Source organism: Galeopterus variegatus, unplaced genomic scaffold (assembly GCF_000696425.1).
Source record: "Galeopterus variegatus unplaced genomic scaffold, G_variegatus-3.0.2 Scaffold3032, whole genome shotgun sequence".
Taxonomy (NCBI): domain Eukaryota; kingdom Metazoa; phylum Chordata; class Mammalia; order Dermoptera; family Cynocephalidae; genus Galeopterus; species Galeopterus variegatus.
In genome coordinates, this window is record NW_007729143.1 from 115,513 (window position 1) to 128,940 (window position 13,428).

At 52.0% G+C, this 13,428-nt stretch overlaps 1 protein-coding gene across 1 annotated transcript in view; it reads left to right on the plus strand.

Moving 5' to 3' along the window:
* Positions 1-11,168, plus strand: part of ADCY1 (adenylate cyclase 1 (brain)) — a 111,917-nt gene extending 100,749 nt beyond the window's left edge. The window contains exons 18-19 of the mRNA XM_008583761.1: positions 1,263-1,387; positions 3,634-11,168. Of these exons, the coding sequence (XP_008581983.1) occupies positions 1,263-1,387; positions 3,634-3,924 (416 nt within the window). The 3' untranslated portion in view covers positions 3,925-11,168. The remainder of the gene's footprint in view (positions 1-1,262; positions 1,388-3,633) is intronic.
* Positions 11,169-13,428: the final 2,260 nt, after the last annotated feature.

Below are 13,428 nucleotides of genomic sequence, written 5' to 3' on the forward strand. Positions count from 1 at the left end.
TGTATATTGACAAAATAAAAATTTAATGAAAAAATAAATAAATAAATAAATAAATAAATAAAAAATAAAAAGACAAAAAAAAAAAAAGAGATGTATTGATCGGGACTGGAAACAGATCTGATGGTGAATTGGAGAAATTCTGTTTCTCACCCTCCTACAACAGAACCCACAGGCAGCCCTGCAGTGTGTGTCGGGGCTGGTCACATGGTGGGGCATGAGGTTCTCTCGCACCCTTCTGCCCAGTGGGCTGGCACTGGCCCAGTCTCCTCCATGTGGGCAGGTGCATGCGGGGATGGCAGAGGGGGCTCCTGAGTCCTCCCAGCCCTGGCTCACACCCCTGTCCCCCCAAGCTACTCGCCAGCCACGCCTGCCCCCACTGCCCAGGATTTCAGGGCAGTGGATGGATATTTCAGCTAAGCTCAGAAAAATCTGTCCACAAGCTGAGAAAAGAGAAGGTTGAATGTGGCCTCAGCTTGGGCCAGAAAGCCCTGGTGGCAGGAGGCAGCCAAAGTGCACTGTAATGATAATGAAAGCCCACCTGATGTCCTGCTTGAGCACAGGCTGGGGTCACAGGCTATTAAGGACTCCATTTACAGGAGAGGATCCCAGAGAGGGTGAGCACTTTGCCAAAGGTCCCACAGGGGTGATTCCACTGTGGCAAGCCTGGGTCTTGTGACGCTGTCCAGGTCGGCAGCTGCCCAGAGGCCAGTTGGACCCTGAGCTACGGAAGGAGACAGGGTCCCCATTCCCTCCCTTCAGAGCAGCCCAAGGATCGTGTTCAGTTCTGGGACCCACACCCTAAAAGAGCCGCAGGGTCACATCCTGAGATAAGGTCAGGAGCTGCTGTTTTTCTGGAAAGAAGATGCCCTTGGCATCCTGTGATCACAGAGACTGAAAGGACAGACTTCTTAGTGGCTCCAGCAGCAAGACTCAGGCCAGGGGCCAGTGTTCCAGGAAATGGGGCTTTTCCTCAGGGTTAGGAATTGTGTTCCATAGCCAGTGCTGCTCCACAGTGCAGTAGTCAGTGTTGTGAGGGTGTCACATAGGGGAGCCATGAGCGGGCAGGGGCTTGTGGCCATCTCTCTGTGATGCTGGGGGACTGCTGCTTTAGGAAGGGGACTGGTGCTAGGTGACCCTTAAAGAGAAGATCCCGAAGGGAGCAGCCTTTTCTCCACCAGGAGCAGTGTCAGGTGCACTAGGTGGCTGGTGGGGTGAATTGCACTTTTCCTGCTAACAACAGGCCATGTGGGGCTGTTTTCCAGGCATTAACGTGGGACCCGTGGTGGCTGGAGTGATCGGTGCACGCAGGCCCCAGTATGACATCTGGGGGAATACAGTCAACGTGGCTAGTCGGATGGACAGCACCGGGGTTCAGGGCAGAATACAGGTCAGTTCAGCCAGAAATCACCAGGGCATATGTGCCCATTCTGCAGGTAAGGAAACTGAGGCACAGGGGTCAAGAGGTGAGCCCCAGTCTGCAACCAGGAAGCCCTGGGGCAGAGCTAGCTATGTGTCCTGGTTTGTCTCCTGCTGGAGGCATTGCCCGGGTGGCAATTTGATTTTGCTGTTTGGTCTGTCATGTGGCTGTGGGGTTGGCCCCTAAAGGGCAGGTGCAGAGTTGGGGGACACTGTGAGTTCCGGGGTTCTGCCACCAAGCCCGTGGCCTGGCTGCTCCAGTTGCCTCCACCCGGCTGCCATCAGAGGTTAAAGTAGGGTTTGGGGTTGCCCACCTTATCTGAGGAACTTGTGGGCAGCCCAGGTGGGCTGAGAGCTGTGGCCGTGACACCTTGTAAGAGTCACTGGAAAGTTTCGAAGGCAGCTGCCTCTGCTTTCATCAGCATGGAGGAGTGTTTCAGCTCTTGGGATTTCCCTTAAAACAAACGTGAAACTTGACCGAGCCCTGATGTGCATTGGATAAAGCCCCAGGGATCACGTGGGGCATGTGAGGGCCTACTCAGCTCTGAGACTGCCCCACCTGGGAACTGTAGGCCTCGGGGCTTCAGAGAGAAGGCTCCGTCCCCTGGTGTGTGACGGCAGCTGGTGTCTGGGACCCATGGGAATGGGGTGGTGAACGCTCAGTGTTTGGTAGGCAGGTGGGGGTTCCCTCCTGCTGTGGGCAGGCCATGGGCCATGGGAAGGGTTGTCTGAGGTCTCCACTCTCAGCTGTCACTGTGCTGTGTCCCATTGGGCACTGTTTTTTAAAGTCTCACCTGTTTGTCCCACAGACCCTGGGATGGGCAGTTCCCCTAGTGTTTGAACAAGGCACTGAGATGCAGGGGCCAGCATGGCCTCATTCAGCTGAGAAGTCTCCAGGCTGGGCACACCTTCTGTCCATCAGTCAAATGTTTGTTAGGTACCAACTCGAGGTTGGGTGCCTTAGTTGGCTCTTTGGGTTCAACGGTTTAGGGGACACGTAGACCAGAATCTTCATGGAGCTTTGCTCTCTTGCTTAGAACATAGACAGGGACTTCCAGGAAGCATTCTTGTACTTCTGCATAATCTTTTTTAAAAAAACTTAATTTTCTTTTATTGTGGTGAAATATACATAAGATTTATCATCTTAACCATTTTTAAGCGTCCAGTTGAGTGGCATTAAGTACTGTCACGTGGTTGTACAGCCGTTACCACACCATGCACCTCCAGAACTTTGCATGGTATTTTTTTAACATGACCTTATGCCTGCCTTCTTCTGCAGCCTTCTTCCCAAACTGCTCACTCCCCCGGGGAGAACTTCCCGGGAGCTCAGTCCTGTCTCCAGCCTGGGCGCTGCTCAGTGCCGTTGTTGCATTTCTAAGTTTCTAAACTGGGTTCCGAGCCTGCCACTGCCCTGTCTCCCCTGCCCCACTTCGGGCTGCTCCCGTGGTCCCCCCTCCATGCCAGGCCTCCCCGGCTGCTGGGCTGCCTGGAGATGTCACCCTTGCCCACGCTGGGCCTGGTTCCTCCCTCCCCTGCCACCCTTATCCAGTAATTCCAGGACATGAGAAGGTGAGCTTGGGATGGATTGAGTTGTTTTAACTAAAGAGGCCAGAGTTTGGATGACCACCTGTGAGGGGGAGGGAGACAGGCAGGGAGAGAGGTGGTTCCAGGGTCCCTCCTCCACCCTAAAGCAGAGAGAGAACAACCACGTCCTCTTCTGTTCCCAGGACGGTAACTGGTAGAAAGTACTTTCTCATCCTCTATCTGTCCTCTGACTTTGTCAGGCGGGAGTTCTTTGAGCTAAAACACTAGCTGGGAACCTGAGAGACAGAGCAGTTAAGTGATGCCCCTGTTCCCTCTGGGGGATTTGCCCACCACCCTCTATGTGCTGGGGACCCCACCTCAGGGTCCCTGGAGGCAGCTGCACCTGGGGCCTGAGAACTGGCTGGTTTGCACCCCCACCTGCGGTAACTGAGGGCGCCTTGCCCAGTGGTGAGGCTGGAAGCTCTGGACTCTACTCTGCCACTGCCTTTCTAGCTGGCGTGGTACCTGCTGTCCCCTCACTCCATATGCCCCAACCCCAAAGACATCCATGGGCCAGTGGTCAGGGTGGGCAGGGACAGATGCAGGAGGGAACGATGCACTGTGGGGCTCCCACCCCCAGAGGACCCCGCCTGTTGGCCGTGACCTAGAGTAACGTGCTTCCTCTGCCAACAGGTGACTGAGGAGGTGCACCGGCTGCTGAGGAGGTGCTCCTACCACTTCGTGTGCCGAGGCAAAGTCAGCGTCAAGGGAAAGGGTGAGATGCTCACGTACTTCCTAGAAGGCAGGACCGACGGGAGCGGCTCTCAGGCCAGGTCCCTGCTCTTGGAGCGGAAGATGTGTCCTTATGGGAGAGGCAGACGCCCCCCAGTGTGCCCTGCGACAGGCCCTCCGCTCAGGGCCGGGCCCCCCCCGCAGCCCACCAGCCAGTACCTGCTGTCTGCAGCGGCTGGGAAGGAGGCTTAGTGGAGCCCGCGCTGGCCGCTGGGGGTGCACACAGGGCGATAATGCTCCTGGAGCGACACAGGCCATGGCTCCAGCCAGGACCAGCTGAACCAGCAGAGCAGGCAGCCAGCACCAGGCTGGAGAAGGAGCACTGTCCAGGCGCGACCGAGGGCCACGCAGACACAGCATGGCAGGGACTTGGGAAGGGGAGGACCCTGTCTGCAAAGACACCCAGGCTCTCGGAAGATGGGCCTGCTCTATCCCCCGTTCAGTGGCACAGAGAGCACTGTCTCTTCCAGCAGACCTGCCAGGTTTGACCAGGTGGGCGTCAGCGTCGGGACTTTGAGAACATCTTCCAGGGTTACAGGGGGAGCCATGGAGCTATGGCTGGCAGAGTGATCAGGGAGCCCGCCATGAGTGTGCCCCAAGATAGCTCCGTGTCAACCTAGCCGTGGCAGGTCCTGGCACGTGGTGGTCCAGCCCTGGGCAGTGGCTTGAAGAGCCAAAGTGGGAAGCTGAGCCTTGCTGGGTAGGGCCATGAGGACTGGGGTCTTTCACACCGTGGGCTTGGCACAGATTCACTTGGGTCTTGGCAGGACGGTTTGGGGAAAATTGAGAACCCACCTCACTGCATGGATAGTGGTGGCCGCTGGCTTTCCTCAAGAGTAGCTTTTAACTAAGAGCCAGAGGTGGGTCTTCTGAAGTCTCGGGGGTCCCTGCAGCATCATCTGTGTAATTGTGGCCAGCACCGGCCACTGTCCTGCCTGAGCTTCTGGCCCTGTAAAAGCTGGACATCCCGCTTCCTGCTCCATCACTGTGCCTGTTCAGAGGAGCATGGGGACGGGTGCACTTCTTGCCTTCCCGTGTGGCATCTTGGGTCCTGTATGTTTAACAATTGTGCCAGGCTCTATTTATGCTGACAATGAGTGACCCCCACACCCTGAGTAACTTTTCTTGATGGAAGGTGCTGTTTCTCCAGCAGAACCAGCCCCCCTGGATGGGGTCTTTCAGAGTTAACATAAGGTCGTGAGTCCAGGCATTCCTGCTCCAGGTGGCGCTGTGTGGCAGTCACGGTGAAGATGAAGACTGAGGATGTGGGGATGGGTCCAGGAGGGCTGGTGGGGAGGGACTGGCCAGAAATAGCTGGATGATGCCTGGCACATGGAAACCTCAGACCTTATCAGAGGGAGGACAGGAGGGAATATTCTAGGCAGGCTTGACACTGGGGAGACGATCAGAAACCCACAGCTGCGAAATGTGGCCAGAGAGGTTTCTGTGGATTGCAGGTGAGGCCTGAGCCCAGCCCCTGCCCACAGCCAGCAGGCTTGGGGGTCCCTCTCCTCACTACTTTCTAAGGGCTTGACCCCCTTCCTGGGGGTCCCAACTTTTCAGAGTAGGAACAGAGAAAAGCCCAGACCTCTTTCCTGGAGTGTAGACCTGTGTGTAGGGGGGACCAATCCAATCCGTGATAGGGTGGGGTGGGGGTGGTCTCCCATCATGGTGTATCAGATGTGGCCTCCTACCTGGAGATGGCTGGACTCCAGCTCAGTCGTGTGGCTGTGTGGGGCAGCAGAGACCTTGCCATAGCTGGCGGAGGCCAGGCTGGTGGGTGGCATTGCAGGGCAACAAGTATGGTGATGCTTGGGGCAGGACAGAGGTGGGCAGGGTGGATGCTGCAGGAGAGGGAACAGAGGCAGCTGAGTGCAGGATTCCTGTCTTTCTCTCCTGGGCATGTCTGTGGCTTCTGTGATGGTGCAGGAGGCAGGACAGGCTCATCTCAGACAGAAGCCACACGGAGCAAGGCGGTGGTGAATGCTGGCCCTGGGCACCACGGTTCTGGGCTCTCAGGCCAGCTGCTGACCTCAGACCCGCAGGCCATTCAGAAGGGAGAGTGCCTCCCTGGCCCAGCTTGTTCCTCACCATTCCTGGTCCCTTGCGGGGCTCTTGAGCCTCAGTGCCACTGCCCACCCTGGGCTGTCCAGGTGGGGAATAACTCCCAGAGATGTCCATGCCCTAGTCCCAGGCCCCATGGATATGCCCTGTCACGCAGAAAAGGGGACTTTGCAGGTGGGATTAAGGTTAGGGACCCTAGAATGGGAGAGGATCCTGGGCTACGTGGATGGGCTCTCAGAAGTGTATGCAGGAGGTAGGAGAGCCAGGAATGATTCCAAGCATGATAGAGACTGAGCCATCATTGCTGGTTTAAAGGTGAGGAGACCATGAGCCAGCATCTGGGACCGCTCAAACATGAGGACAGCCCCAGCCCCAGCCAGTGAGGTAGCAGGGATGTTGCTCCCACAACCACAAGGAGCTGAATTTAGCCACAACCTGAGTGGGCAGGAAGCAGGTTCACCCAGAGCCTGCAGATCTGAGCCCAGAGTGGCCACAGCTTGATTTGGCTGGTGAGACAGCACAGCAGCCGCATCATGCCATGTCTGGGCCCGGGGTTTGCAGAGCCGTGAGGTCACACGTGTACACGTGTCAGGCCTCTGAAGGTGCGGTTACCTGTCACGGCAGTAGGAGGAAGCCATTGTGGAGGACCACACTGCCTCCTCTGCACACGGACTGTTCTGAAATGGCACCCACAAGCTTGGCGAGGCCTCTACTCCAGAGGCCAAAGTCTCCATCATCAGCAGCCCCAGATCCTTTCCACTTCCTGGGAGTTCAGGAACTGTTTAGCTACAACGTTCCTTGGGGTGAAAAACTTCCTTTTTATTTGTGATAAAACTGTATTATATTGCCTTATTTATTTTTAATCTTGTACAATATTCATGTACACATATTGGAGCCATTTGGGTAGGATTCTCTCAATTCTTTTAAGATGCTCTGTAAATAGCGCACTGATCACAGGCGCTGCCTGTTCACTGGTACCAAAAATGAAGGAAAGCCTGACCTCCACTTCAGCCCCTGGACCCCCACCTCAGCCCCTGCTCAGCGAGGCTGCGGCCCTTTGGAAATGCCATGCGTGTCCCTGATGTGACCCTCACACGCCTCCCGTGCCTGGCGCCGTAGAGTAGAATGCAGCCCCAATGCGCTTCTGCGGTGTCCGTGTCCTGCTGTGGACGCCCCCAGGCCCAGCAGCCCACGTTTCAGACTCTGCAGCTGCTGGGGCTTTCGGAACACCTGTCACAGAAGCAATAACTAACTTTACTGCAGAGATGGGTCTGGCCAAAGCACATGGCTAACACAGACAAGCCATGCGTTCAAGTTCACCCAACTCCACGTGTGATGGGGGCTGCCATCCTGAGGCCCCCACGCCTTCCTGAAGACCCTGCTCTGGCGGCTCCATCCCCATGGGTTGGGCCGTCAGGGCTGGTCAAGAGATCAGCACCCCAGGCACATGCAGACAGGGCTGGCGTCAAAGCTCGTCAGATCATTGTGACCACACCCTGCTCGGGTGGGCACCCTCCATCCCAGATCTGCTCAGATCCGTGGATCTCAGCACCATCTCAGGTGGACCCAGGGGTAAGCTGCTTGGCGTGTCATGGCAGAACGCTCAAAGGATGACATTTCTATGCTTACCTGTGATTTGCTGTCTTAGGGAAATGATGGCTGGTTGGAGGCTGCTCCTGCTCACTTCCATGGAGCTGGTGCCTCCTGGCAGGAGAAGAGCCCAGGGGGACAGGACTGTATAGGGTCAAGGCCCCATGCCCGGCGGGCCTGGGCGTGGGGAGGTTAGTTTGGGTGGCTTGAGGGACTGTGCTTGGAGGATGACAGAGACATCTTACTTGAGGATCCCAGATATCCATGATAACCACGGGCACATGAATCAGTCCACAGTCTTTGGTACTGGAGAGGAGATGCCGTGGCCATTGTCCCCAGTTGGCATTCCCCCAAGTTGTGGGGGAAATGGGTCACCTCAGCCTCCTGTGGCCTTGGTCCTCACTGCACCTGCTGAGTCCACCAGAGCTGGGTAGGCTGAGACCACAGCCTCCGCTGGGCCGAGGCCAAGAGACTGGAGCTGGGAGCCTCCCTGGTGTGGCAGGGGCAGGGCCTGCAGGGCAGGAGCATGGACAGAGCTGAGAGCAGGTGTCCAGGAGGGCTCAGTCCAGCTCAGTGGAAAGAAGGGTCTTCTGGCTACGATTTTCCACAGATGGATTCGGGGGCTCCAGGTGTGGTAGGCCCATGCCTATGGTGGCATGGTTTGGGGAGGAGGTTCCCACCTGCGCACTGCGGTGTCTGTGACTCTGTTAATTGATAGCAAGAAGCTGAGGATACCCCATGCCCAGGAGAGAGCAGGGCCCTGGAGCAGCCCAATGCAAGGCTCCTAGGGCTGGGAAGGTGGAGGGGACCTGGAGGTGGACTGATTTCTCACTTTTTAAAATAATCCCTCTACAATATCAGCACTAAAGTCAGCACCAGGGACACTGAGGCACTAAAATGGTCCTGTTTTGTATGTTTGGTTGTTTGTTTTGTTTGGGGGTTTTGCAGGACTCACAGAAGCCTGTGAGAGAGACTCAGGGTGGGTGTCACCGCAGGAATTCCAGAAACAGGACTTTCCAGCTGAGTATGTCAGAGTCGCTCCCTCCCAGCTGTGCAGTGGGAAGGGAGACAAAGGACAGGTGGTCTTCGTGGGTCGTAGTTCACAATCAGTGGGAAAAAACATCTTGGAAATCAGAAAACCAACCACAGTAGCTGCCATCTGGCCCACCATTGTCCTCTGTACCTGACAGGAGTTAGTCATTTTAGGTACAATCCCTTCATCTTTTGTGAAATCAATGAAGTTTCCTTCTACTCGTCACTAGATTCAATGCGTTCTGTGCTAACAACCCCAGGGAAAGGGCAGCCAGCGCTCTCTTGTCTAGTTAAAAATATGTCCAGTGAATCTTAAGGAAACACTTATTACTGGTATCCAATCCTGGCTTCTCTGGGCCCCTTCAGTGTGCATCACTCACTCTCCCGTCCATACAGTCCGTGGAGGGAGTAGTATTATAGTCCTTATGCTGTTAATGAAGAATATGAGGCCCAGAGAGGTTATGGACTTAAGCAAAGTCACACAGCCTTGAGAAGCAGGGCCAAGATTCAATCCCCTGTTCTGTCCAGTTCCAAGCCCTGTGTTTTCCATTACATTTAGTGCCTCTTTGCTAACAGTAAAATCTGCGAAAACTGTTTTGATTTTGATGGAGAACTCTAGCTTGTCTACACACAAGCACCCACCATGGTGGGGGGCACACCTGAGCTGGTGGGTTCCGAGCATGGCCGAGGCTGGTCCCCGCAGGCAGGGCTTGCTCTGGCCACCCATTCTTGGAGCATGTGCCCAAGTCTTCACTGGCACTGGCAGTCCTTGGCCTCACGTTGCTAAACTAGAGCAAAGAAATTCCTCCCAGCTAAGCCGTATTCCTCTTTTAACAACCGATCCCCAGCAAGAAAATAAAACACTAGGGTTGAAAAATGCCTACATGTCATATCATACTTTACATTCTAAAACCATGTTGGAGCACAACCTAAGAAGATACAGAATCTACCCTTAACCAAGGAGGAGCATTGCCACCCTTTTCTGTAAGGTCTCTCTGACATCAAATAGGCAGAAATGTGGCACCCCCAGACACCCCCAAACTACACACCGTTTTCCCACTTAGACTGAACCAGCCCAGGCTCCCCGTTCCTGACAGGAGTTTCATGAGCTCTGGTTTAGTTTGCTGTTCCTGCTCTTGTCGTCTTCTGCCGTATGCTCGATGTTACTGACGTATGCCACCGGTGGGTGTAGGTGGATCAGGGTGCCTTCTCAGAGATTAGAGGATGTTCAAAGAGCAGATTTCCCTGGGAGGGTTCAGAAGGCAAGAAAGGGATTACGACGGATGGTGAGAAATTTGTCAGCCACCAGGGAGATCAGGGATTGTGATGGATGAGAAATTTGGCAACCCCCAGGGAAACTTGGCAGTGTGCCCCGACTGCCTCCTGGACACTGGTTCCTGCTGGTGCCAGGCAGCTCAGACTTTCAGATGGGTTGGTTTCCAAAACAGCTTTCAGCCACGTATTGAGAATTAATGTTTTTAAATAGAGATGATATCCTAAACTAACTCCCAGGAGATCTGTCAAACCTCTTGGGCTTAACAAACTTGGTCAGGACTGTCGGCAAGAACAGCTGCTCGGGCGTCCTGCCTGTGGTCTGCTTCCCATGGCGTGTGCAGCGGGAAGTTGGCCCAACAGCAGCCAGAACTTGTTTCTCGCCTCCCACCAGCAACCCCCGCTCCACCCCAGGCCCCAGGCACACGAAGCACAAGTCTCAGGGGACCATTCCCATGTGTGGGGATCCTGAGGAAGCCCACAGCTGCCTCTTACATATACCGGGAGTGTCGCTACAACTGACCACCAGGAGCACACACACCCAGTGCCGGAGAGGCATATGGTTTTGCCTTCACCCCTGTTAAAACTGCACATATGCAAGCTATTTGCACTCTGGAATTGCATGCCATGAAATTCCTGATTGTGTGGAACTTAGTTTGAATTTGAAATACGCAGCATGCACTAAGGGACCAGCCCGGGTCCGCCCTGGAGTCGTTCTGTCCGCTGGCTACGGAGCATCCCGTAAGCTACTGTGAGTCCCATGGAGCCTGAGCTTTGTGTAGCTAGTGCACTTATTATGCACCATCTGTCTTCAGCCTACATTCCCCTTTGTCCACCATCCTTTCTCATTTATACTGATTGCACACCAACTTGCACAGATGAGAGTAATGTCACTATGATGACCATCTCTTAGCGGTAGACTCCATTCTGATTTAAGGTAAGCCCAAAGCTCACTTTTGGATTTTCTTTACTCTCTGAGAAAAGTTGTGTAAGCTCCTATGTCCTTCTGGGCTTGGCTAGGCAAGGTTGTGTCCCTCAATAGGATGGAGAGTGGCATGGGCAAGGTGTCGTTTTCTCCCACAATTTAACTCACCGAGGATGCTTCTGTAGAGGTGAGAGCACGATGACTCTGTTCAGAATTACAATAACTCAATATCACTGGGTAACTTATGATAGATTTGTATAATCAATACGGGTCTATTTTTATGTCAACTGAACACTGTAGAGTACCTTCCAGTCTTTTTCAAGATTGTTAAATTGAGACCAGTAATTGGATAATTTGTCCTATTTTTATTTGAAAAAAGTGAATGGACTGAAAAGTTAAATGTGAATGTACATTTCTTATTTGCAACTTTTCTACTGAGTGTTTGCACTATACTTTCTGGGATCTTATTTAACAAAAATAAAGGAAAAAATTGCTTGACTAAACTCTGTGACCATTTTAATTGAAAAATAAATGGTTATGTGGATGTTTTAAAGATAGTCCTGCCTGTTTCATGTACCTTTGGGGGGGGAAGTTTTATTATTCAAAGTACTAAGTACCATATGATCCCACACTTAGAAGAAACAACACCTAAACTGTCATCATCCCCACCCTAATTACACGCTATTCTCATCCAGTATTTTAGTTTTGTACTTTTTTGAATCCCACAATTAACACACATTCAGATATTTAAAATTTAATATGGACTGTTTTATTTTTTCCCACCCTTACTACATCTCAGAGTATCTTGTTGGGATAATACCACTTCTTCTGTCTTTTGGAAATTCCTTTAGCTCAGGACTCAATGATAAATTTATTTTCTGTTCATCTGTACATTATTTCCTCTCCCTTCTTAAAAGATAAAAACTATCTGAGAGCACAATTATTGGTTGACAACTAATTTTCTTTCAAAAGTTTAAAAATATCATCCCATCCAAGTTGAGTTGAATGGTGAGGGATGGTTTCCATTGTTGCCTTTGAGAAATCTTTATCCATTTTTCCTTTTGTGTGTTGTCTCAGGGCTCTAGAAAAAGAACAATAGGGTGTGTGTGTGGGGGGGGTGAGACAATTTATTTCATGTTCTGGAATAATTGTGGAGCTGGTAAGTTTGGAATCTGTAGGGCAGACTGTTAGGCTGGAGACTCAGGGAGGAGATGCTCTAGCTTGAGTCGGGCGGCCGTCTGGAGGCAGAATTCCCTCTTAGGGGACCTCAGTCTTGGTTCTTAAAGCCTTTGACTGGCTGGACGAGGCCCACCCATGCTGTGGAGGGCAATCTGCTTTACCCAAAGTCTACTGATAACAAATGTTAATCACATCTAAAAAATATCTTCACGGCAACATCTCTGCTGGTGTTTGACCAAACATCTGGGCACCATGGCCCAGCCCAGCTGACACATAAAATTACCCATCACATGTGTGACGTGTAGCTTTTTCTCTACCTCTAATCTAAAAGAAAAAGATAATTTCTATTAAAAGCATTTTTAAAAACATTATGAAAAGAATATTCCAATAGAAAAAGAATTAAAGGGCATATACAGAATTACCAGAGAAAGAAACACAGCCAGTCAGGAAACGTGGATGGAACTGTTGACAGATGTTCAGAACTGTTAATGACAGAAATGCAAATTTAAAACAACGTACCATGTTCAGCTTTCAATATGGCAAATATTTTTAAAAGACAATATGACAACTCCAGCAAAGCCACAGCGAGGTCATGAGAGCACACTGCACGCTGCTCATGGGAATTCACACCTTGTGGAAAACTTAACAGGGACCATCAAGTGTTAATATCCTTTATTACAGTATAACTACCTCTAGGATTCTAACTAACAGAACCGGTAGATGTGAGTACAAAGTTTTTTTTGTACAGAGGTTATTATCACTGTTATTTATAATGATGAAAAAGTGAGCACAAGCTGTGGTAGAATTCTAAAGGTGCCCCCCAAGAGCCCATGCCCCCTAGTCCCCAGAACCTGTGAACAGATGATGTTCAGTCCTGGCTGTGGGATGGGTGACATTATTGGGTACACGGCAGGTCACATGAGCCCTTAAGGCAGAGAATTTCCTCTGGCTGGTGGCAGATGTCAATCAGAGGGATTTGAAGCATGGAAAGGTTTTGTCCAGACATCGATGGCTTGAAGATGGAGGAAGCCACATGACAAGGAATGTGGGGGTGAGCGGGAGTGCTTTTAGGATCTGAGAGCACAGCACCCCCTGCTGACAGCCAGCAGGAGGATGGGCCTCCATCCTACAACCACAAGGAACCAGGTTCTGCCAACGTGAGTGAGCCTGGGGATGGATTCTTGCCCAGATCCTCCAAGAAACCACACTGACCTCACCTTGAGAAGGCCCAGAGACCCAGGTGAGCGCTAGATCGGTGCGATGATAAATGGACATTGTCATGAGCTGCCAAGCTTTTGGTCATTTATTATGCAGTCATAGAGAACTAATACGCAACAGAAACCAATACACTCCACTAAAAGAAACTAACATACAATAGAAAACTAACAAACTAGATATCCATCAGTGAGGAAATGTAAACGCGTGGGACAGGCATGTCACGTGATGAGACGCCAGCAAGGCCCACAAACCAGGTGTCTGAACCACACTCCAGGGGCAGGGCTGCTCAGGCATTGAGTGTAAATATATTTGAGGGGAAAAGGATGATTTAAATAAAGATTAGACAGAAAATAGAGTTTCTGGACACTTTAACTTAAATAGAAACCATGCTAGGAAAAAGAATGCATTTCTTTTCT